At 37.3% G+C, this 24,497-nt stretch overlaps 1 protein-coding gene across 2 annotated transcripts in view; it reads left to right on the top strand.

Annotated features, from left to right (window-relative positions):
* LOC150104679 (E3 ubiquitin-protein ligase SHPRH) overlaps nucleotides 1-24,497 on the top strand; it is a 674,750-nt gene that overhangs the window by 312,106 nt on the left and 338,147 nt on the right. For both annotated transcript variants that reach the window (XM_090395874.1, XM_090395873.1), the window contains one exon: nucleotides 9,431-9,594. In XM_090395874.1, coding sequence (XP_090252000.1) covers nucleotides 9,431-9,594 — 164 coding nt within the window. The remainder of the gene's footprint in view (nucleotides 1-9,430; nucleotides 9,595-24,497) is intronic.

Raw genomic sequence — 24,497 nt, 5'->3', positions numbered from 1 at the left:
GCATAACCTTACACTTTGCTACATTAAACTGACATTCATTCTCCTTAGCCCAGTCTGCCAGTCTATCCAAATTATCCTGCAAAATTTTGACATAATGTGTATTCACTATTGCTCCACCCAACTTTGCATCATCAGCAAATAAATGAACAGTTCCTCTCAGATACTTTCCTATATCATTAACAAATTATCCTATATCATGAACAAATTAAATAGCAGTGGTCAAGAAATGAACCCTGTGGCACACCACTTGTCACAGGCCTTCTTTTGGACTCTACTCCTGAATAAACTACTCTCTGATATCTCTCCATCAACCACCCTCCTATCCATTTCACCAACCCTGTATCCATCCCCATGTGCTGCAGTTTACAGATTAGAATTCCATGTGTATCCTGTCAAAGGCCTTTGCAAAGTCCAGCACTATCACTGTAAACCCATTATCCTTATCCAGTTCAGCCGTGACTGCATTACAAAACGTGAGCAAGTTATTGAGGCATGATCTACCCTTCACAAAACCATGCTGTCCCCCCCCATACAGTATTCCATCCCATTTCCATCTATCCATTCCTGTATTTTGCTCTTGACCAACTTCTCCAATACTTTAGCAATGACTCCTGTTATGCTGATTGGTTGGTAATTTGCAACAGCAGTCTTGGAGCTTCCTTTATGCAATGGAACTATTTCCCCCTCCTTGAGACTAGCGCAGAGCTAAGACTTAAATTAAACAATATGGTCAAGGACACGGACAATTCCTTTGCTGCTTCACGTAAGACTCGAGCTGGTATACCATCCAATCCTACAGATTTTTTCACATTAAGGTTCTGTAATATACTATTCACCTCCATTTCATTCACTTCAATTCCCTTATAAGCCATTGGTTCCCTCATTCCTACACTATCATCACCCTGATGAGATACTCTTGCAAAGCGTTAGCTTAGTAATTCTACTATTTCGACTGGTTCAGTTACCTCCCTACCATCGTCATTTCTTAAAATAATTCTGCTGTATACATTTTTCTTTTACTTGCAGCATATCTAAAGAACTGTTTGGGATTCTCTCTAGCTTGCATTGCTAATTTCCTTTCATAATCTGCTTTTGCTTTTCTTACCACACTAGCTACCCTTCTGGCCTGTGCTTTGCACTGTTCATGTGCACAGGTCATCTTTCTCCTTAAATTCCCTCCACAATTGTTTCTTTTTTATTTTGCAGCTCAAGCTTAATCGTGTTATTCATCCATTTAACTCCCACTTGATTTACTCTCCGGACTCTAGGTATGCAATCAGCCATTTCCTCCCTCAAACACTCCTTTACCTTTTCCCATGCACTATCAACATCCATTTCTTGCAGTTTTACATGCCATGGAACGAATCTAAGCAATCTCTTAAGCTTGTCATACTTACCAGCCCTGTAATTCCGCATATATCCCGTTTTAATTGAAAATTCCACACATTTAGCCACCTCCCAGGTCAAGACCGCATGATCACTCTCTTACCAATTGGTGGCAACATGGTCATATTTGTTACAATCAAATTCTCAGATGCAATTACTAGATCAAGCACTCTCGATCCCATAGTATATTCCATTACATGCGTCTCAGGTAGTTAACTCTTAGTAACTGCATAAAATCCATTTCCTTCATCCCATGTGTCCTCTCCTCCTTCCAATCAATGTTACCATAGTTGAAATCCCCCATAATAATTACTGTCCTCCACTCATTGAGTCTATTTGCCAATGCATAGTATCTCCATCATCTATTCAATGTCTATAGCAGAACCCAACAGTATATTTTGCTCTTCTGGCCTCAATCTCACACCAGATTGTCTCAAATATGCTATTTTTACTATCCTGCAGTTGATTTTTATTTTCTTTGGCTCCAGTTCATCAGCTGTCATCATTAACATTCCTCCTCCCATTCTTTTCTCTCTGTCTTTCCTGAACACACTATACCCTCAACAAATTCGTGATATGTACCATTCAGGTCTGTGGGTGTACCACTGAGTACATATCATGAATTTGATGATGATGACATATGACATGCATGCAAACAGGTTATAAAATTTATTCTTTAGTCAACTAATGTTTTGAAGAATTTGTCATTCAATTAATTTTTTAATAAATTGCTTTTTTTTCTGTGAGTTGCTTTCTGATTTTTTTTTTTCTGTGAATTGGCTTTCAATGAAGTGTTGCTCAGTGAACTGCTTTTTTTAATGAAGGTAATCTGCTCCCAGTATAAAAAAGTTAATTTTTTTTGTTCTTGTCATCCCCTCCCCCCCACACACAAGAGGCTTTAACACCTGTTTGACAGCCACACTGTGCTGCTTAGACAACAGTTAAGGAGAAAGAACCTTTTCATTGTGTTTATCTTACATCTAGAAGTCATAGACTTTTGGGATAAACAGTATGAGGAATGCTAGCTATTAATTAGCAGCCTTTTATATTTTTACATGCTTGAAGGAAATTATGTTAGTGGCTGGTTTGGTAGACATGAAAATAACTATAAAAAATGCATCATCAGTTTCATGATATGTACCCTCAACATGATTTCAGAGGGTTCAGGCCCCATCAAGAGGATGCTGAAATGCCTATATGCATGGGATCAAAATTAAAATATTTCTGTTTAAGGCCTTGTGGAGCACCACCCCCATTGATTGCAAAATTCACTACTAGGAAGCATTCTAAACACCCAATGCATGGAATTTCCATATCATACAACTTGACAAGTTTTCTAGGAGGGTTTAAAAATATGGGAACAGAGTTTTCCTATTCGTTCTGGTTGTTAATACTATCCAGAGTGATGGCACTAACCTTGCTCCAGCATGCTTTGCTCATGAATCTGTACTTACTACCTAAACAATTGCAATGCTGCACTCTGCGAATTTCATTGCCTGAATGAATTATTAGTTGTTTTGAAGAAGGATCAATTGGGAGTTAGACCTGGCAGAGATGCAAACCAGTCAGCTCACAACAATGAATGAAGTTGCTACTGCCATTGTTGCTACTTTGTTGCATGCATTGCTACTACCATTACTATCTTGTTTCTTGTTACTGGTGTAACAAGAAACAAAGTAGAGTCTTTATCAGGTTTGGTCTTCTTTCATCAAAAACCTGGGCACAATTAGATCTCTGATATTCCACACATCACATCATTAGTCATCGTCAGTTTCATGATATGTACCCTCAAGGGATGTAAAGGATGTTATGATAGTACAACATGAATCATCATATTATAATTATTGTAAAATATAGTTACCATAGTTGAAATGCAAAATTCACTACTAGGAAGCATTCTAAACACCCAATGCATGGAATTTCCATATCATACAACTTGACAAGTTTTCTAGGAGGGTTTAAAAATATGGGAACAGAGTTTTCCTATTCGTTCTGGTTGTTAATACTATCCAGAGTGATGGCACTAACCTTGCTCCAGCATGCTTTGCTCATGAATCTGTACTTACTACCTAAACAATTGCAATGCTGCACTCTGCGAATTTCATTGCCTGAATGAATTATTAGTTGTTTTGAAGAAGGATCAATTGGGAGTTAGACCTGGCAGAGATGCAAACCAGTCAGCTCACAACAATGAATGAAGTTGCTACTGCCATTGTTGCTACTTTGTTGCATGCATTGCTACTACCATTACTATCTTGTTTCTTGTTACTGGTGTAACAAGAAACAAAGTAGAGTCTTTATCAGGTTTGGTCTTCTTTCATCAAAAACCTGGGCACAATTAGATCTCTGATATTCCACACATCACATCATTAGTCATCGTCAGTTTCATGATATGTACCCTCAAGGGATGTAAAGGATGTTATGATAGTACAACATGAATCATCATATTATAATTATTGTAAAATATAGTATTATTATTGTATTATAATTATAAATATTCAGATAATTTTTTTAGTTTCCTGTACTTTTTTTTTTTTTTTTTTGCATGAAATCAAGTCTCTATACATAACCAGAAACTTGAGATGCTTTATGCAGCTATTTGAATGCTCCTACAAAGAACAGGCAAGGAGGGTGACTTGGTTTGTAAGGGTAGCAAAAGTGAAGTATGAGTAGCAGTTAGCTAATGATGCCAGAAAGAATCCTAGCCATCAAAAAAAAGAATTATTATGGAAGGATGACATTGATTGGAGAAAATGATATGAGAGCAACTGCTACAGAAGATGTAGTGGAGATACTTAATGAGCAGTTCATAAAGGTTTTTCATTGTTGTGAATGTGACTTCATGGGAAGTTTGAGAGAGCAGTTGATGATGGGGAAGAGAGACGGACTGTAAGTGAGCAAGAGGTATGTGGAGAATTGAGCAACCTTGATGTTAATAAGGCTGTGGTACTTGATAATATATGACCACATATTCTGAAGAAATTACCAGGGAGTTGATATCTGATTTGACATATTTTTTTAATATGAGTCTTGCACTGGGTCGAGTTCCAAAGGAGTGTCAAGAGGACTAGATTATGCCATTTCATAAGGGAGGTGATAGAACTAGCATCAAATTATAGCCTATCTGTGTGTCAGGTGTCAAGAACTAGTGAAGCTGATAAGAACTAGGATCCAGAATTGGGTTGACACCAATGGTATTATCTTTGATGGACAGTGTGGATTTGCTAAAGGAAGGTCACGGTTTTTTTAATTTGCTTACTTATTACAATAAGGGGAGGGCTTCCTTGGACAGAGGAAAGGGCATACTTAAATTTTGCATGATAAGTTGATAGTCAAACTAGAGCAGATGGGGTTGGTTATTAGATTAATGCATTGGATCAGAGACTGACTATCTTATAGGCATTATCAAGTTGTGTAATGGGGAGCAATATCCTGGAAGAGGAAAGTCATTAGTAGTGTGCCTCAGGGGTCTGTTTTAACCTGTTTTTTTTTTTTTTTTTAAACAGCCATTGCTGTTTAACCTGTATGTTAATGAGATTGGTAAAGATTTGGATGGGGATATTCAGTTGTTTGCAGATGATGCAAAGTTGGGACAAACTATGAAGAGTAGAGAAGATGTTATGGCCTTAGAAGAAGACTGGAATAGATTGAGTGACAGGAATGGGGATGCGAGTTTAATGTTGTAAAATGTAAGGTTTTAAAATTTGGGAAACAAAGATGGGATGTAGAATTTATGCTTGGTAGGGAAATATAGTTAAAGGTGGATGAAATAAGAGATCTTAGGGTGATAGTCAATAAAGATCTTAAATTTAGGGGGACACATTGCCAAAATTTTGAGGACAACACAAAGAATTCTGGAAATGATGCGGACACTGACTTGTAGAAATAAGGAGATTCTTTCTGTATAAGGCTTTGATTATGCCACACATGGACTCCTATGCACTGATTTGGTCACCTGGTTTTCAAAAATGATGAAGAGGTTTTACAGAAAATGGTGGGAGATCAGGGGAGAACCAGAGGTCATCCCTGGAAGCTGTATAACGAGGATGTGAGCAGGGGAGTGAGAAGCAGGTTTTTTGCATGCAGAGTTGTGAATGATTGGAATGCCTTGCCTGAGAGGATGGTGTCTGCAGAGAATTTGAGTGTGTTTGAGGCTTGGAATGATGAGCTGTGTGTATGACAAAAGGACCTCCTCGATGAGTCTTTGACTCTGTGTGGTTTTAGGATAATAGTAGTAATAATAATTATTTTTAGTATTAATATTTGAGTCTCGGGTCTGGGTTAGTCCCGAGGGGGTGGAAAGAGGGGGAAAATAGTTCCACTGCATAAAGGTGGTTCCAAGACTGCTGTTGTAAATTACCGACTGATTAGCATATCAGGAATCATTGTCAAGGTCTTAGAGAAATTAGTCAAGAAAAGAATACAGGATTGGATAGATGAAAATGCGATATTGTATGGGGGACAACATGGTTTTGTGCAGGGTAGATCATGCCTCAGTAACTTGCTCACGTTTTATAACACAGTGACGGCTGAACTGGATAGGGGTAATGGGTTTACGGTAATACTACTGGACCTTGCCAAGGCTTTTGATAGGATACCACATAGAACCCTAATCAGTAAACTGGAGCAGATGGGGATAGATATAGGGTTGGTGAGATGGATAGGAGGGGTTGAAGGAGAGATACCAGAGAGTGGTTTATTCAGGAGTGGAGTCTAAAAGACGGCTTGTGACTAGTGGAGTGCCACAGGGCTCTGTTCTTGGACCACTGCTTTTTAATTTGTTCATCAATGATATAGGAAAGGGTTTGAGAGGAAGTGTTCACTTGTTTGCTGATGATGCAAAGTTGGGTAGAGCAATTATGAGTGCACAGGATGTCAAAATTTTACAGGATGACTTGGATAGTTTGGAGGACTGGGCTAGGAAAAATGGATGTCGATTTCATGTGCCAAAGTGTAAGGTTATGCACTTTGGGGTGAAAAGAATAGCAGCAGTATATCGCATTGGTGGAACCGTACTCCAGGAGATTGATGAGGCCAGGGATTTGGGAGTGTTGGTGGATAGGGAATTGAAGTTTAGGGGGTGCATTGCAAAAGTGACTAAAACAGCTCACCAAATCACTTGGCTTCTGAAAAATACTTTAACATGCAGAGACAAACAAGTTGTTGTTCCTCTGTATCGGGCCTTGATAAGACCCCATCTGGACTACTGTGCCCAGTTATGGGCACCAGGGTTTCTTCGTGATGGGGAGGAAGTGGAGAGGATCCAGAGACGAGTGACCAAGATGATAGCAGGTCTGTGGAATATACCTTATGAGAATAGGTTGAAGATTTGTGGGTTGCAGAAATTGGCCAATAGGCGAAGGAGGGGTGATATGATTGAGATATTCAAATTACTGAAGGGTTTCTATAAGATTGATCCAGAAGATATTTTTTAAAATATAACTGGTGGTGGGAGGCCATGAATGGAAGCTGGGCAAGAGCGTGGTTGACAAGGGTGTTAGAGCTAGGTTTTTTACTTGGAGAGTGGTGAATGAGTGGAATAAGCTTCCAGAGTCTGTTGTGGGTGCTACGACTGTGAATGAGTTCAAGGCAAGGTATGATAGATACTGTGTGAATGTCGAATAGTTGTTCTTGACATGATGTTAGGGCCTCCCTCGATGAGTCTGTCGACTCCTTGGAGTTGCCCGGAACAATAATAATAATAACTGATACCATTAACTTGCTTGTTGCAAAACCCAGTCATTGCAATTCTCTTCCCCCCCCCCCTCACTTCCATTATAATAATGAAAATTATAATCAAATATGGAAAACATTTTATATAACACAAAAGCAGTCCTATAATTGTTTCCTTACTTGATTCCTTTTTTTTTTTCTTTTTTAAATGATCAGATATTTCTTTAGTTTCCTGTACTTCTTTTTGTAACTTTTTTTTTGCAAATCATGCCTCTATATATAACCAGAGGCTTGAGATGCTTTATACAGCTTATAGAATGTTCCTAAAGCCTAATGATATTTCTGATTTCACTTTTGAACCTTTGTCTGGTCCAGATGTATACTTTGACTTTTTATTTTTTATGGAGTATGCAATTTGATTTAACCACCACCAACTGCCTGCCCATATTGAATTCACAAGTAGTAATCTTTTTGAATTTAAACTGAATAACATTGGCTAGCCATATTGTCCAGATTGACTAGGATAAATATGACTTTTGTAAGAAAAGAAACAAACTTAATTTTGATGCCAGTTTTTTTACACATTGACTGCCTTAGTGATTGTGTGTGTGTGTGGAGGGGGGGAGGTAACACAATACTTTCCAATGCACCAATGTTAGAGTAGAGGATGCTCACCACAAGAAAATGTAGAGGAAATCTTTTGGCTAATAATGAACAATTTAGCTGCAAATCTGAATTCTGCAAAAGTGCATAGGGATAAGAGAAAAACAATACATGAAAGATTTCCTATACTAGAGCTAGAATGCTCAGTAGAAAAAAAAAATTAAAATAACCCTTCATACCATTACACATACATTACAGATAATGTGAAAGCCGAGATTCCTTTTATTAATGTAAATTAATAAAAAGAATCTCTGCTTTCACTCACATTATCTGTCTGCCTGTTTACTAGCTACCTCTGGATATTACTTAAAATCCTTTTAAATATAACATGCAGAAGTTAAGAAGACAAAATATGTATGGTATTCTTAATTATCCTAAGTTTAATTAGTAATTACATATAAACAGGATTATACTTATAATCAGTGGTGAGTAATGGAAATTTTGACAAAGGGCTCGCATCGTCAAGCAAAAAAAAAAAAAAAACAAAAGGCCTAACTTAGCCCTTATAATACTTATATTACGACTTTGTAGAGCTTCTGACAGATATGATAATTCCTGTAGGATATCAATCATTAATGCTAGATCTTTTAAAAATTCCAAATTGAGAAGTCGGTTTAAAAAGCCTTTATACTTATCGTTCGATGCAAAATGCTTGCATAAAGATGGGTAATTTCTCCACAAAGCAAGAGCCGCTTGTAAACTGCAAGGTGCCCATCATGGTCCAAACACACGGCTGATCTTTAAAATTTCGATAGCAAGGTCTTTTGTAATCGTATTTAATTCTCGTTGATTTTTTGGTGATTGATGATAAAAAGCATATAATTTATCCATAAATATTTAAAAATGATTTATTTCTTTAATGTTTTTTATCGAGTCATCTAATGCTAAATGTAAACAATGAGCACAATGCCAAATCACAACGATGGGAAATTTTTGAAGAAGTTTGATTGCAACACCTGATTTGTTTCCTAACATTACACTAGCTCCATCAGAACAAAATGCAGTGAAATGATTTTTTATATAGTTATCAGAAAATCCATATGAATTTAAAGTAGGAATTATCCATATGAATCCATATGAAATTAAAGTAGCATGTATACATTCCATGGTAGTATTTTCTAGTTCTACAAGATTATTAAACAAGAAGAACAAGGGGCTTGCAAATTTGAGAAGAATTTAATAAAGGGCTCGCGCAAGCCCCTTATAGCTTACCACTGCTTATAATGCAACAGATATGGTGCATTGACCAAAGCTGTGTGTAATTAAGTGAGTATGACACTATTTAAGCACTCTTTGGCTCAGCTCTATTTTCATCTGTTGCTAGACCCTTCTTGTACATTGTTTCCTTATAGATCAACAGATATTTTGCACCCCACTTATGATATGTGTGCAATAAGTTTACCATCACTGTTCTTCCATTTAAATCAGACCACCAAATCTGTGTTCTCACGTAGCTCACAGTGTTGAAATGATTAAAGAGCAACCATTTCTGCACTTCAAGAACTAATTGCTATGACACTTATCATAAAGAATTGTAATTACGTCATAGATTATTTCGGTACTAGAAGATACCTATTATAGTAATGAAAACTTGCACTGTTAAACTTTCTTATTAACAGTGAATAATGTTTGTAAAATATTGAAAAGGTTTATGTCTTGCACTTGCTTATAATTTTAGAAAAAGTATATTTCTATATTTTATTTATAGATCTTTATGGATTATTTTTATTCCTTGGAGTGGAACCATTCTGGGTAAGACCATGGTGGAAGGAATTACTATACAAACCTTTCTGTAATAATATAACTGCTCCTCTTATCCAAGAAATGAAACAGGTATTTTGGAGAACAGCAAAGATGGATGTTTGGGAACAGGTATATAAGTGCACACAGAATATATCTGATTTTTTGAAATTATTATTTAAAATAATGCTGTGTAATTAGTTATAATTTTCTGGTTTACACCAATATATTTATCACAATGTGAATAAGATGTGCAAATGCAATATTGTTTGTAAATAATTTATAAAAATTCTGTTTATAAACAGAATAAAATGTTTACAAGTGGAATTTTATATCAATCATGCTGCCAAAATTTAGCACACAAAGCTCAAAGAAATGGTGTAATCTGAATACAGGCAGCTCTCGGTTTACGTCTCACTTCCATTCCTGAAAAAAAAAACGGGCGTAAACTGAATCAGTGTAAAATGAATCCAATTTTAATGGGAGGTACAGAGTTATGTTTCCGTGCAGTCAAATAATATGCACATGAATTATGTGTAACATTATTATATTTAAAGCTTTGATAATACATACATATATACAGGGTGTTCGGGATAAATTTGATAGTTTCGTAAGGAAAAAGAAAATCTTCTTTGTATCTATTAAATTTAATGAATTGACAAAAAAACATTACAGGCAGAGTTAATTACAATACTATCAACAAGATTTACTCAAAATAACCACCATTAGCATCGATCACAGCTTCAATTCTGCTTCGGAACCTCGAACAAGCTGATGCTACAGTCTCCCTGGGAAGGGCCGCAAAAACTGTTTTAATTTTATCCATTAACTGGGCTTTTGTATTACTGGAAGTGCGATTGGTGTCTTTTTCAACTGCGCCCCATACAAAATAATCCATGGGGTTAAGGTCTGGGGAGTTTGGAGGCCAAGCATTTGGACTGGTGAAGTCGTAGAAATTTTCAGACAACCATTTTTGACTTTTCCCAGAGGTGTGGCAAGGGGCCGAATCCTGCTGCCATACATACGGCCTACCATTGGCTACCCTTGTTATCCAGGGCTTGACTACAGTTAGCAACTCCACGAACAAAGCCCGAATTCCAATGCCAGGGTTCTTCAACACCTGTTCCTGCAGATTTGCGAGGAATTCTGCTGTACGAACGCAATCAGATCGTCTGCTAGGGATCTTTCTTCTTGCTACATCCTCGTAGTCACCATTGCAAGTCTCTAGTTCATGCCTGATTGTTTTTACTGTATTCAGGGAGCATTGGGCAGCAGTCGTAATATCCTTATTTTGATGGCGGGCACGAATCATCATGATACAAGTTATTCTCTTCCATGATTCAGGTGGGTTCCAGCTATCCATCCTTTCTGACATCTTGTATATGAATGAAGAAGGGTCCAAACTTTTAAATGAAGAGAAGTGTGTGTTAATACATGTAACTTACGGAAAAATATAATTAATTATAAATATGTCAAATTTATCCCGAACACCCTGTATTTGTTAAAATAAAATTATTAATAACGAAAACAAAACAAAATTATATACAAAAAATATTCAACTTCAAAATGATATTACATATTTTTATGTTGAAGTTCCTGGTTTTGGATCACCTGCATTTTTTTTGAAAAAAAGTATCCAGTGTTAACTGCCTAGATTTTCTTTTTCTTTCTTTAAGGAGTTCAGTGTAAGGTCGAATAGATGCGATTACACTCCTTTTTATGTTTGCACTCCATTCCCAATCATGGTCCATTTTGCAGAGTTCATCAGTCAATGTCTATGCTTGCAAGGATACAATGTAAATCGGCTGATTTATATCTCTCAGAGGACCTTCTTTGTTTTCTTTCTCCTCCTTTGGATGTTGACTTAATTGTTTGGCTAATTCTTTTAAGTCTTCATTGGAAAATGGTTTATCATGGCTCTCTAAGACTTCTGTTACATCTTCAGCTGTAATATCATCCAATTCCACCTCTCGCACAAGCTTCGTAACGTCTTCAATAACATTCTCTTCTTGCTCTAATTCCTTGAAGTCGTGTATAAATGCTGGAAGAAGTTTTCGCCATGCTCCTTTTAAACACTTTGCTGACACTTTGTTCCAAACTGCCTTGATGTTAATGCCCTTCAAAATATCGAATGACCGCCAATAGTCTTTTAATAGTTTTTCCTGAAGTGTCCAAGATGCTTACCATTTCCATAAATGTTATACGGAGGTAATAGGCTTTGAAGATTGATATAATCCCCTGATCCATCAGTTGCAAAAGCGATCTTGTGTTTGGGGGGCATGTAAACAACCTTAACATCCAACGATGTTCTTACTTCATCAAGGTTTTGAGGTTGTCCAGGGGCATTATCCAAGAGAAGCAATGCCTTGGCTGACAAATCATTTTCTTTACAGAAGCAAAGCATGGTAGGACAAAAATAATTTGTGTATCAATCTACCAACATGTTTTGCATTTAGTACTGCCATAGATTGTTGTGCAGACTGTTTTATTCTATTTGCATTTTTCATAATTGTAGTAACAGTCGATGGAGGTAAGTTCATACTTCTACAGACATTAGCAAGTGTCTGCCCATCTTCCATTCATCGAATCACTACCATCTTCTTTTCAAGTGTGATTGATTTCTGCGCCTTCTTAACACTAAGTTCTGAACTTTTCTGCACTTCTTTTATCAGACATGGTATGTAATTACGTACTTTATCAATTTAAATACGTATATATGTGAAAAAATTAAATATAACAATTAGGTAGATTCAACAGTAAAACTAGGTTTGATACATATGCGTCGTAGTAGCTTGGTAAACACTAGCGTGTTTGAGAAACGATGCCTGCTGGTGTCGTTTCTCAATCAGACCACACTAGAGTAAGAAAGCACAAGCAGGCATCTGCCGTTATTGTGAATCAGCATAAATTGAACCATTGTAAACTGAGGACTGCCTGTATTTGTTGGGTTACTATTTTCTTTTCAAGTGATAATGTAGTTTGCTGCTGTAAGTGGAATGGCTGTCTCTACAGGTAATTATTCATGATATCTTCCCTTACCCCCCCCCCCCCCCCCCCACACACACACACTTTTTCCTGCAAGACAAATATGTTGCTGCTCATTTGTATTCCACTGATAAAAATTTTTTAATCATCCATGAACAGTGATTTTGGAATGTGTGTTTGAACACTTCAATGCATTATAGTTTTAACATTGATGCTAATGACCTTTAGTTTTATCAGTTGAAATATTTAGCCCTATGACTTAAGGCAGAAGTAAATTTATATATTTAATACAAAATTCCAAGAATTTGATTTGCTATTGTCAGATCCATTCCTTCACTGTTCTCTAGATATTCAATCATCCAACATAATAACAATAAAAAGTGTTCATGCATCAAGGGATACTATCATGCCAGCAAACATGTTTTTATTATTATTATTATTATTATTATTATTATTTATTTATTTTATTTTTTATTGTATATTCCACCATTGAACACATTACTCAGCACTGACTTTCTGCTGAACAATTCAGGACTTTAGATATAAAAAAATGTGTACCTCCTCTATCTCCTCAACTTGCCGGAAAACTCTAGCTTGTAAATTTCCAACATCATTTGAGAATGTGATCAGGCTCTCATCCACTGAAAGCAATGATCGCTATTTAAATTCATTATTTAAATGTGATATTAAGTCTCCCTGTATTACGTTTCCCCTATATGGTATTGGTGAACTGAAATGTTCACCAATACTATGTACATTGCATCCATATTCCTGAAGATGGCTTCAGCACAAAACTGAAATATTGCACTTAATTGTTTATTATTATTATTAATAACATCAGACCTCTGTGGTGTCAAAAGACTCTTAGCAGGAGACAAACAGCTTTACACACAAAGCCCATCAAACCATTCTTTAAACTCATTCACCACAATGTCAGACAAAGTATTCCACTGACCCACTACTCTCCATTCAAAGAACATCTTATATGTCTCTGAGCACACCATCTATATACAACTTCCAGTTATGTCTCCTTTTTCTAACCCCTTCCCTGAAAAATTTCTTCCACATTAACTTGTAACAACCCTTTATAAACTTAAATGTCTCAGACTTATCCCCTTTCTTTCTCCTGTTAAGAAAGCTTTACAAACTGCATTTCCTCAATCTGTTCTCATATCCCACATCTCAAAGGCTAGCTACAACCTTAGTCAGTCTTTGCTGAACCCTTTCCAACATATCCTTATCACCATGAAAACCAGGAGACTAAATTTGTGCAAATGTTCCATATGAGACCTGATCAAGGCCTTATACAATGGAACTAGAACCTCTATTTCTACAAGTTAAGCATCCTTCACATCATTGCTATAATCTGATGTGATTTCTTCACAATTTGCGCAGTGTTAACTCTGAACTTGAGATCCTTGTCCACCACTGCTCCAGGGAAATTTGGGAAAAAGTTTTGGGAAGACCTCCCATTTCCCGGTTCTTCTTGCATTCCCATTCTCTCTTCATCTTTCACGCTACTACTACTACTGTTTCCATTGCTCTTCATTACCACTTTCCTGATCTCTTATTTCTGATTTCTTGCGTGTATCTCTCACTCACTCACTCACTCACTCACTCACTCACTCACTCACTCACACACACACACACACACACACACACACACACACACACACACACACACACACACACACACACACACACACTTCACTTCCATCTACTGTTATCTTTCACTCACCTGAATAACCTCTTGATATCCACCCGTACATTCTCCCTATGTCCATTTAAATCATTGTCCTTACAATCACTGCCACTAATTCTCTTGCTTGTTTTGGTCTCATATCCAAAGCATGAATTATCTTGCTCATTCTCCCTCCCGGATAGTACACCTTATGGACTCTCTCATCAACCTCCCTACTGGCCAAGGTGGATGAAATAGTTAGACCAAATTGCACTTCGTATCCATGTTATTCAATAGGTGTTACAGAATCGTATCCAGATTTAGCTGGATGTCTATAGACGTCACGGCCGGTTGGGGTGTTAAACAATCCCCTAACATTATTATTATTAATGCATTATTTTTGTTATCATTATTATTAATACATATTTATTTTTTAGTTTGTTGGTGGATTGAATGATGTTTTATGATGATGTTTTATTGAATGATGTTTTATGATGGATTGAATCCACATATTGACAATGGGAATACAATTCAGTAATTCTATTCTTAGAGATCCTCTTAGGTTTTTTTTTTTAAATAAAACCTAAGAGGATCTCTAAGAATGAAATGGCAAAGATCTGTACAAAATTGTTCAAGTTTCTTAAAGTTTTAACTAAACGACTAAGGATACTTGGTTCACTACAGTCTGTTTTCCCCATAAGAACTGATTTTGAATTGTAAAATTATCACTCATTGCAATAAGTTGAAATCCTTCCAATTTTTGATCGAACACAGGAAATGTTAGTTACAACTGTTGAGAGAAGACCATTTATAAAAGTAGCAATTGTGGAGTATCTGTTCAAGATATACCACATTTTATGTGTTAATAAATTGATTTATTGATGAATAATAAAAAAAAATGGAAAGAGATCAGTAATTAAACATATTTAATCCTCTCCCCTCCATGCAATTTACAGTAACATAATGCACTTTTTTAATATTCTATTGTGAAATTTAATTTACTGTTATAATTAAATCCACTTATGTTCATCTCTACAAAGAGAATAAACATTATATTAATAAATCATTTTAAAAAATTTTATAATTATTATTAAAATAGTCTGTAATTTTATGTTATAAAATATCACAAAATTTTGGGAGTGTTTCGTAATGGCAATGGAAGCAGTGCACAGAGGTGACAGTTTCCAAGTGTAGATGGATTGGAAATATATAGTAAATGGTATTTTCCTGCCTGCAAGTTTATTTTAAACATTGTTTCATCCTACTTATACAGAGAGAGCACTATTGAGTTTAATTGTCAGTTTGAAGTGAGTGTGCACATGCACAAGCATTGATGAAGCAGCATAACTGGTGGCAGCAGCTGTTCAAGTTGTATTGGTTTGGAAATTGGATGGGAGATATGGGTTATTTTTTTAGAGAGGAGTGTAAAATGTTAAAGAAATGAAAGAGACCTATCGATTTATCTGAAAGCATAGTTAACACCCAACAGCAATTTGTAAAGTGTAAATTTCTGTAGTAGTTTGGTCTTCTGTTTGTTTTCTTCACCATGCATTTGTTCCAGTCACTACATTTTATTTGTCACAAGATGGAAAGATGTGTTTTCTTCTAAGAAAAAAACCGTATTCATACATTACAGGGAACTGATTTCATCAATATGAAGGATTCTTCAGAGAACTGTAAAGCCAAAAGTTTATTCTTAGTATTTCTTTCTTCATGAATAATTTTCTGAAGCAGGATAATTTTTCTGATAAGTTGTTTACATTAAATTCTAATGAGATAAGACAAGAATATGTCTTCCTGTCAGTTTAAGGAAAGAGAATTATTGGAACAGCAGTGCTAATGATGCGAGTAACATTCAACAGCAGGCTCAGTTGCAGAGTTGACAGAGATGACACAAATCCTACTGTGGCACTTTTTTTAAAGCTATAAGGTGGAGATTGTAAGTCTCCTACCATGCTGTGATAGAGACAAAATGAGGAGGAAGGTGTTGCTAGCTAATGAGTTTGTACGTAGATTGTGCAGAAGGAATGATGTAGGATTTGTGGATGTGGTGTATGTTTGATGGAAAAAAGGATTTGTACAATGCTGATGGGCTGCATCTAAATGGTTTGATGTTAGGTGTCTGGAGAGAGCTTTGTTCACTGAGCATGCTGAAGTGCAAATTCAGGAAAACTTAAGCATTTAGGGTGGAAGCAAGTGAGTTGTGTGAAAGCACCCATGAGACAAGTGAGTGTGAGAATGACCAAGTGCAGAATCTAGTTTCTCAAGTAAAAATATTGAATAGGGTAGTTAATTCAGGAAGTAAAGCTGGGTGGGTGGGGGGTTCTAAAGGGATGCTGCAGTTTCTATATACTAATGCCAAAAGTATCAGGAACACGAGGAATGAGTTTTTGGCATCGGTTAATCCAACTTATAGGCATTAGTGAGACTTGGCTAACAGCAGATAATGCAGTTACATGGATAGAATATGAAGAATTTAGCATTTTCAGAGAAGATAGGATTAAGGGGAGAGGTGCGACTGATGATAGCAGATGAATTGCAGCCAAAAAAAAAAAGAATAGGAGATAGTCAGGAGGGTGGCTGTTCGTTTGAAGCAGTTTGATATTAAAGCAGTAACCTCACTAGGATGATATACCCTTACTGAATTATCACTTTGCAAGGGTATATCATCCTAGTGAGGTTACTGCTTTAACATGTGACAGACACTGATGTGGGAACAGAGGTGGATCAATTGGAACTTCTTAGGATATTGCAGGAAGGAAATGGAATTTATACACCTACTAAGAGATAATTACTTGAGGCAGCATGTGATGGAGTTGACTAGGGGTGTGAGAGTATCAAACTTAGTCATAGGATCAGAAGAGCTGCCCATAACCAATGTGGCCACATTGCCTCCAATTGAGGAAAGTGACCATGCTATCTTGACTTGGAAGATTGTAAAACATGAGGTACATTCTATCAAGAAGGGCATATATGGAAGTATGGGGCAGGTGATTATGACACAAGAAGAAGCAGCATAACTCTGTGCCATGGTATAACACATTGAAGGGTAAGGATGTTAGTAGTGCATGGGATATAGTTAAAGGTCATCTAGAGGAAGCAGTATTAAATTGTATACCTAAGGTGAGGAATGTTAATCAGATAGGAGTTAGATGGATGAGTAATACCATTTAGCACGAGCTGCAGAAGAAGAAAATGCTGTGGAGGGTATATAAAGAGAAAGATGATCATCAAACTCAGGAACAGTACAAGGCTTAGGCAAGAAAGGTGACCAGCATGGTAAAGAAGGGAAAATCAGATTATGAGAAGAATCTAGCCTAGCAAGCCAAATGAAATCCCAAAGAGTTCTTTCATTATGTGGTAAGATAGAAGAAGAATGACTATGGAAGATTAACCTTAATGAATGATGATGATGATGGTCACCAGGTGACAGAAGCAGATAAATAGTCTAGTTACTGAGTTCCCACTTTGCAAGGCTACATCATCCTAGTAAGGTACTGCTTTAACCTGTGACAGACACTGATGTGGGAACAGAGGTGGATCAATTGGAGCTTCTTAGGATATTGCAGAATCTTGATATATATATTCAGCTGTGAGATTAGATGGGATATCAGCTCGGATTTTGTGAGAATATGCAAGGGAACTGACAGTGCTTCTGACTGGGCTCTTTATTTTAAGTCTCTGCTATGGTAGAGTTCCATCACTTGCATAAGGGAGGTTCTAAGGCTGCAGTAGAAAATTATAGATCAATCAGTATCTTAGGCATGGTGGTAAAGGTATTGGAAAAATTGGTCAAAAAGAGATTTCAAGAATGGATGGATAAAAATATGATACTGTATAAGGGGCAACATGGCTTTGTGAAGGGTTGGTCATGCCTTAGTAATTTACTATCTTTTTATAATAGAGTGGTAGCAAAGTTGGATAAAAGAAATGGCTACACAATGATTCTGCTGGATTTTGCAAAGACATTTGACAGAATACCACATGGAACATTGTTACACAAATTAGAACAAATGGGGATGGATATGACACTGGTTAAGTGGATAAGAGGGTGGCTGTGTGCATCTATATCTCAGTCAGTATAGATGAAAGCCCTTTGGTCGGAAAGACCTGGGTTTGATTCCTGTCAGTGACATGAGGAACCTTTATCTGGTCTCTTTCGACTAAAGGTGAGTTATCCGATCTCATACGGAGGTAGTGGGTTTTTTCACATGGAAACTCAGGTTTTTCATCCCTCAGAACAGGCAAAATGGCCCATTTGCTTGTTCTGTGTGTCCTATGTCTGCATCTATAGACATAGGACACACTGGGAGGCAATCCTCGATATGGTAGCAGTTAAGTGAATAGAAAATCCTCGACACTGCAAGGTAAAAGAGGAGGAAAGGAAGAAGAAGAAGAAGAAGGGTGGCTGCTGGACAGATATCAAAAAAGTGGTATATGGAGGGGCAGAATTGTGGTGAAAATGACTAGTGATGTGCCACAAATTTTTTTTTTTTTTGACTTCTCCATTGCTTCCACCTTGGTATCACCACCTTTGGGTCTGGCTCCCACTGACAAGACCTCAATAAAGGTCGAAACCAGTCTGGGTTGTGGTCCTTCCCTTAATGCATAGCATTATACATGTCTGCAAGGAGATGTGCTTTGCATTACGGGAGATACTAAGATAAGGAGTGATGAGAGCTTGGTCCACCTTTACAATGAGTTGCCTCAGTCCTGAAGATACTTCGGGTGCAAACTTTGTTTGCTTGCACTTGGATAAAGGATTAAACTAAATTTATTAATTCTGAATTAATTCTAACCAAGTGGGGAAAAAAACAAAAAAAACTTCCAACATCTTTCTCTAAATCCAGAGTAATTTAATAATAAGGTGAGACACTTTTTGGCAACTCGTATAGGTAAATATGACTTCTCCTTGCTCCCACCTTGGTATCACCACCTCTGGGTCTGGCTCCCACTGAGGTTGAAACCGGTCTGGGTAGTGGCCCTTCCCTTAATGCATAACATTATACATGTCCTCAAGGAGATGTGCTTTGCATTATGGGAGATACTAAGACATGGAGTGATGAGAGGTCTGCCTTTACCACGAGTTGCCTCAGTCCTGAAGATACTTCAGGTGCAAATTTTGTTTGTTTACACTTGAATAAAGGATTTAAACTAAATTTCTTATGGTGTGCCACAAAGTTCAGTTCTGAGACCATTACTGTTTAATTTGTACATAAATGATATGGGAAGTAACTTGAAAGGAAATATTCAGTTATTTGCTGATGATGCAAAATTAGGTAGAGTAATAGTGAATCAAGGCAATGTAGAAAGCTTTCAGGACAATTTAAATAGGCTGTGAATATGGACTAAAGATAATGGGTGTCAGTTTAATGTGGAGAAATGTAAAGTTATGCAATAAGATTACTTGGCTGTTGAAGAACACATTAACAAGTAGAGATAAGGAAGTTATTATTCCCCTTTATAAGGCCTTGATTCAACATCTGGATTACTGTGCTTGTCTGGTCTCCTGGATTTCTTGGCAACGAGAAAGTGTTAGAGGGGATTCAGAGGTGAGTGACCAAGATGGTGAGTTGTCGTCTGTGGATTGTTCCCTATGAAGATTGATTGAGGGTGTGTGTGTGGATTGCAGTAGTTGGTTCATAGGAGAAAAAGAGTGTATGTGATAGAAATATTTAAGTTGCTCATAAGGTTTTATAGGATTTATGCTGGGGAAATGTTTCAGCACTTAGCTGGAGGTGCTAGAACATGGTGTAATCCTTGGAAGTTGAATAAATGTGTGGTTAGTGAGGTTGTGAGGACTAGAATTTTTGCTTGCAGAGTGGAATGGGTTGCCAGAGTCAGTTGTGAGTGCTTTATCTGTTAATGGGATCAAAGAGAGGTATGATAGATTGTGTGGTTAGTTTGGGTCTTCCATGGAGGTTTCTGTACAATAATAATAATAATAATTGAAATTCTACTTTCAGTATATTCAACACAGTCAGAGAGATGGCTCTCATTTTGGAACTGATTGTGTTGAATGTATTGAAAAATCAAAGTTGCTAATTTTTCACATACTGTCCATTGAATTAGAAACATTTATGCAAATATCACTTATACTTACATACTTATGCAGCATATATGCAAAATACTTGGCCACATGTTCTAAGCAACTATTTAAGAATGCTGCTGGTTAGTAATCATCAATAGTGTTGATCACAATGAGGAAAAACAAAGGAACTGTTTGAGTTCAATAAAGGGCTTATTGTGGTTGCCTGTCTGGCTGGAGCGATGATTTTGAAAACAGCAGAGCTGACTGGTTTCTCAAAATGTAAGATATCCCTGGTGTGTAATGAGTGGTAAAACAAACCGCATTGTGTGTCCAAGAGGCATAACTATGGTCCTGAGACCACAGTCTTAGGACCACAAGATTGCCATCATCTGAGAAGGCTTATACAGACAAACAGAATGTCTCCTGTGTGCAGCAAATGACTGAAACATTTAATGAAGGCTGTTCAAAAATTATGTCTCACCAAACTATGCGCAGTGAATTAAAGAGGATCAGTATTGGCATTCACATTCCTATGTGAAATAAAAAAGTGGCAGTGTGTGTAGAAAGGATTTATGCAAAAAAAAAAAATTTTTTTTTTGTTAGAATCCCCCCCCCCCTTTATTCCTGAAATTAAACTTATATGTCCTAGTGTGAGAAACAAAGTGTATCTCATATGAAATCTTTTAAAATTAATTTTATGTAAATAATTATAATTATATAATTTTTTATAGGGGTGCTTAAGTGTCAAAGCTGTATAACTGGGAGGAGACTTCCACATAGCCTTTAAAGGAATGCGGAGAACCGACCAGGGCTTCTGACCTAATGTGCAATCCTCACCTTCTCGTGGTGCACCCTGTTGGGTATCTACTTGGATACTGAACGGACGAGGATGGGCTGGCAATTTGGGATTTAGCCGACCAAATTGTATTCTTATTGGTTAAACCAAAATAAAAAATGATGGTACAACATGACAAAATTTCATGCTGGCTGGGGCGTCGCCCAGTTAAACAAGGCCCCTGTTGTTTTCGCCAGGGAACCAGGGCGAACAGCAAAAAGTCAGCTACTGGAACAAATCTGAAAATAAACCCCAACTCAACATCACCAGAGTTAAAGATCGGTACTATCAACGTAAGAAGCCTGAATGGCAAAGAAATGGAGCTAGCTGAGGAATTAGATAAGTACCAGATCGACATAATAGGGGTGACTGAAACAAAAAAGACCAAAACTGGTGAGATCTTTCTGAGCAATAAATACAAAATGTTATATTCAGGCAATGACAATCAAGGAAAAGAAGGAGTAGCCATAGTATTCAACACAAAATACGAGGCTAATCTTCTTGAATGGCAGTCAGTCTCAAGTAGAGTAATGTGGGCAAATATGAGAATGGAGAACTGGACAATGAGACTTATTTGTGCCTATGGTCCCACAGAAGGTTCTACTAAGGTAGAAATGGAGGAATTTTTTGAGGCTTTAGAAAAAGCAACTTCTTCTTCTTCTGCAGCTTCTCCCACTTAAGTGGGGTCACTGTTTGTTATGAGTCTCCTCCACACCTTCCTGTCTTGGGCTGTCACCACATCCAAGTTCTTCATCTTCAAGTCCTCTTCTACCAGCTCCCTCCATCTCTTCTTTGGCCGCCCACGCTTCCGCCTTCCTTGCACATCCATCTGCATGACCCTTCTTCCCACATATTCATCCTCCCTCCTCATCACATGACCAAACCATCTCAACCTTGCCTCCTGTATTTTCGCTCCTAAGTTCGTAACTTTCACTGTTCCCCTGACATAGTCATTTCTCAGATGATCCTTTCTGGTCACACTGCACATCCACCTAAGCATTCTCATCTCTGCTACTTCCATCCTGCTGATGTTATTTTTCCTCAGGGCCACAGTTTCTATAGCATATGTCATAGCTGGCCTCACTACTGTCCTATAAATTTTGCCTTTCAGATTGATCGGCACCCTCTTATCACATAACACTCCAGCCATCTCCCTCCAGTTCCTCCAACCTGCTTGTATCCTGCATCCCACTTCCTTCTCACCTCCTCCATCTTCTTCCACTGTCGAACCTAAGTATCTAAAGTCTCTCACCTTCCTGATGACATTTCCTTCCAGCTCCAGGTCTGTCTCCTGGCCACCGCCCACTGCGCAACACATATACTCTGTCTTACTTCTGCTCAGTCTCATACCTCTCTCTTCCAGTACTTTTCTCCATCTTTCCAGTTTAGTTTCCGCTTCTTCTCTTGTATCTACACACAGCAAGATGTCATCTGCATACAACATTGTCCAAGGTGCATCTTCTCTCACCTCCTCTGTTACCACCTCCATCACAATATTAAACAGTGTTAGAAAAAGCAACTGACACAATGAAAAAGGAAAAGTTGGTCCTTGTTGGGGATCTAAATAGCAGAGTAGGAAATGATTGTGAGACATACAAAAATATTTTGGGAAAATTTGGAGAAAAGAGCAAAGCTAATAATAATGGCAAATATCTGTTGGATTTCTGCTCAGGACATGGACTGGTTATTACTAACACCATGTTCCAACATAAAAATGTGCACAAATTCACATGGAGAGAAGAGGCAAGGAATAAGAAAAGTCTCATTGACTATGTTATTGTTGATAGTGATGTTTTCTCCCTGGTGCAGGACACCAGAGTGTACAGAGGATTTGAAATTGGAAGTGATCACTATTTAGTTTTGAGCAGGATAAAATTGAATTTCATTTTGAAAAGAAGAACATGTAAGAAAGTTTTAAAGCAAATAAAAGTTGAGCAGCTCTCAGATGTGAACTGTAGGCTAAAATACACAAAGATTATTGAAGAAAAAATGAAAGAGTTTGAGAACAGGAATCAAACCTTGGAGATTCAGTGGCAAACTCTGAAGAAAACATTGATTGATTCTGCCAGAGAGGCATGTGGTGAGGTTATCTGTAAGGATAAAAAAATCAGAACTCCCTGGTGGACACAGGAAGTTAAAGAGGCAGAAAAGAAGAAAGCATACCAAAAGTTCCTGTCAAATAAGTCAGCTTGTGCTCTTAGAGAATATAAAGACAAATGTAAGAATGCTAAACACTGTGTAAAACTAGCTAAACGAAAGTCATGGGAGGACTTTGGCAAGAATATAGAAAATAAATATCAAGAAGGTGGCAAAATATTCTGGAGGTTGTTGAAGAAGCTTAAGAATGGAGGAAAGAGTACTGTAAAAGGAATTAGAGATGATAAAGGTGACATGAAAATGGGAGAAAAAGATATCCTTCAAGTATAGAGTAATTACTTTGAAAAACTGCTAAATGAAACAAGCAGTGATGACAGCACAGTGGTAAAAAACACTGACCAGGCATGCAGTCAGAAATACATATCCATACTAGAAGTAGAAAAAGCCATCAAAGGCTTGAAATGTGGAAAGGCAGCAGGAGTAGATGATATTCGACCAGAAATGCTGAAGTATGGTGGTATAAGAGTCTTACAGTGGCTGCACTGCATAGTTCAGAAAGCCTGGTCAGAGGGACGAATTCCCGATGACTGGAGTAGAGCTCTCATAGTACCCATATATAAAAAGGGAAATAAAACTGCATGTGAGAATTACAGAGGTATTTCCCTACTGAGTGTTCCTGGCAAGTATACTTGAGAAACGGTTGAGAAGAATTGTGGAAGAAAAGCTTGGTGAAGAACAAGCTGGATTCAGGCCAAATAGAGGCTGTCAGGATCAGATCTTCACTTTACGACAAATAGTCGAGAAAGCATGGGAATATAACAAAGATCTGTATTTAAGTTTTGTCGATCTGGAAAAGGCATATGACAAGGTGCCAAGAGAGAAGCTATTCAATATGCTGCAGTTATATGGTGTCAATGGGGCATTATATCAAGCAATACTTAGTCTTGATTTGAGTTGTAAGTCAGCAGTTAGAATTGAAGGAAGTACAGGAAGATGGTTTAATGTTAAATCTGGTGTGAGACAAGGATGTACATTATCCCCTCTGTTATTCATTATCTATATGGATCACATTATGAAGGAAAGTGGTATTAAACATGATATCAAAATTGGAGATGTTAATGTCAGCTCTTTGCTTTATGCAGATGATGTTATACTTCTAAATAAATCTGCTACAAGTCTGCAAGATTCTCTGACTAAATTGAATAGCTGTTGTAATAGATATGGTATGAAGGTCAGCAATAAAAAGACAAAGACAATGAAAATAGGCAGAATCATTGAAAATGTCAACTGTGTTGTGAATGGAGAACCTGTGGAACAAGTAAAACATTTCAGCTATTTAGGCACGATTTTTACTGAAAATGGTAAATTAAATATAGAAATAGACAACAGAATAAGCAAAGCTGGTA

Source organism: Typopeltis vanoorti, chromosome 7 (genome assembly GCF_054136105.1).
Source record: "Typopeltis vanoorti isolate ZY-2024b chromosome 7, IOZ_Tvanoo_1.0, whole genome shotgun sequence".
Classification (NCBI taxonomy): domain Eukaryota; kingdom Metazoa; phylum Arthropoda; class Arachnida; order Uropygi; family Thelyphonidae; genus Typopeltis; species Typopeltis vanoorti.
Note: the sequence above shows the minus strand (reverse complement) of the source record. Positions and strands in the feature narration are given on the sequence as shown.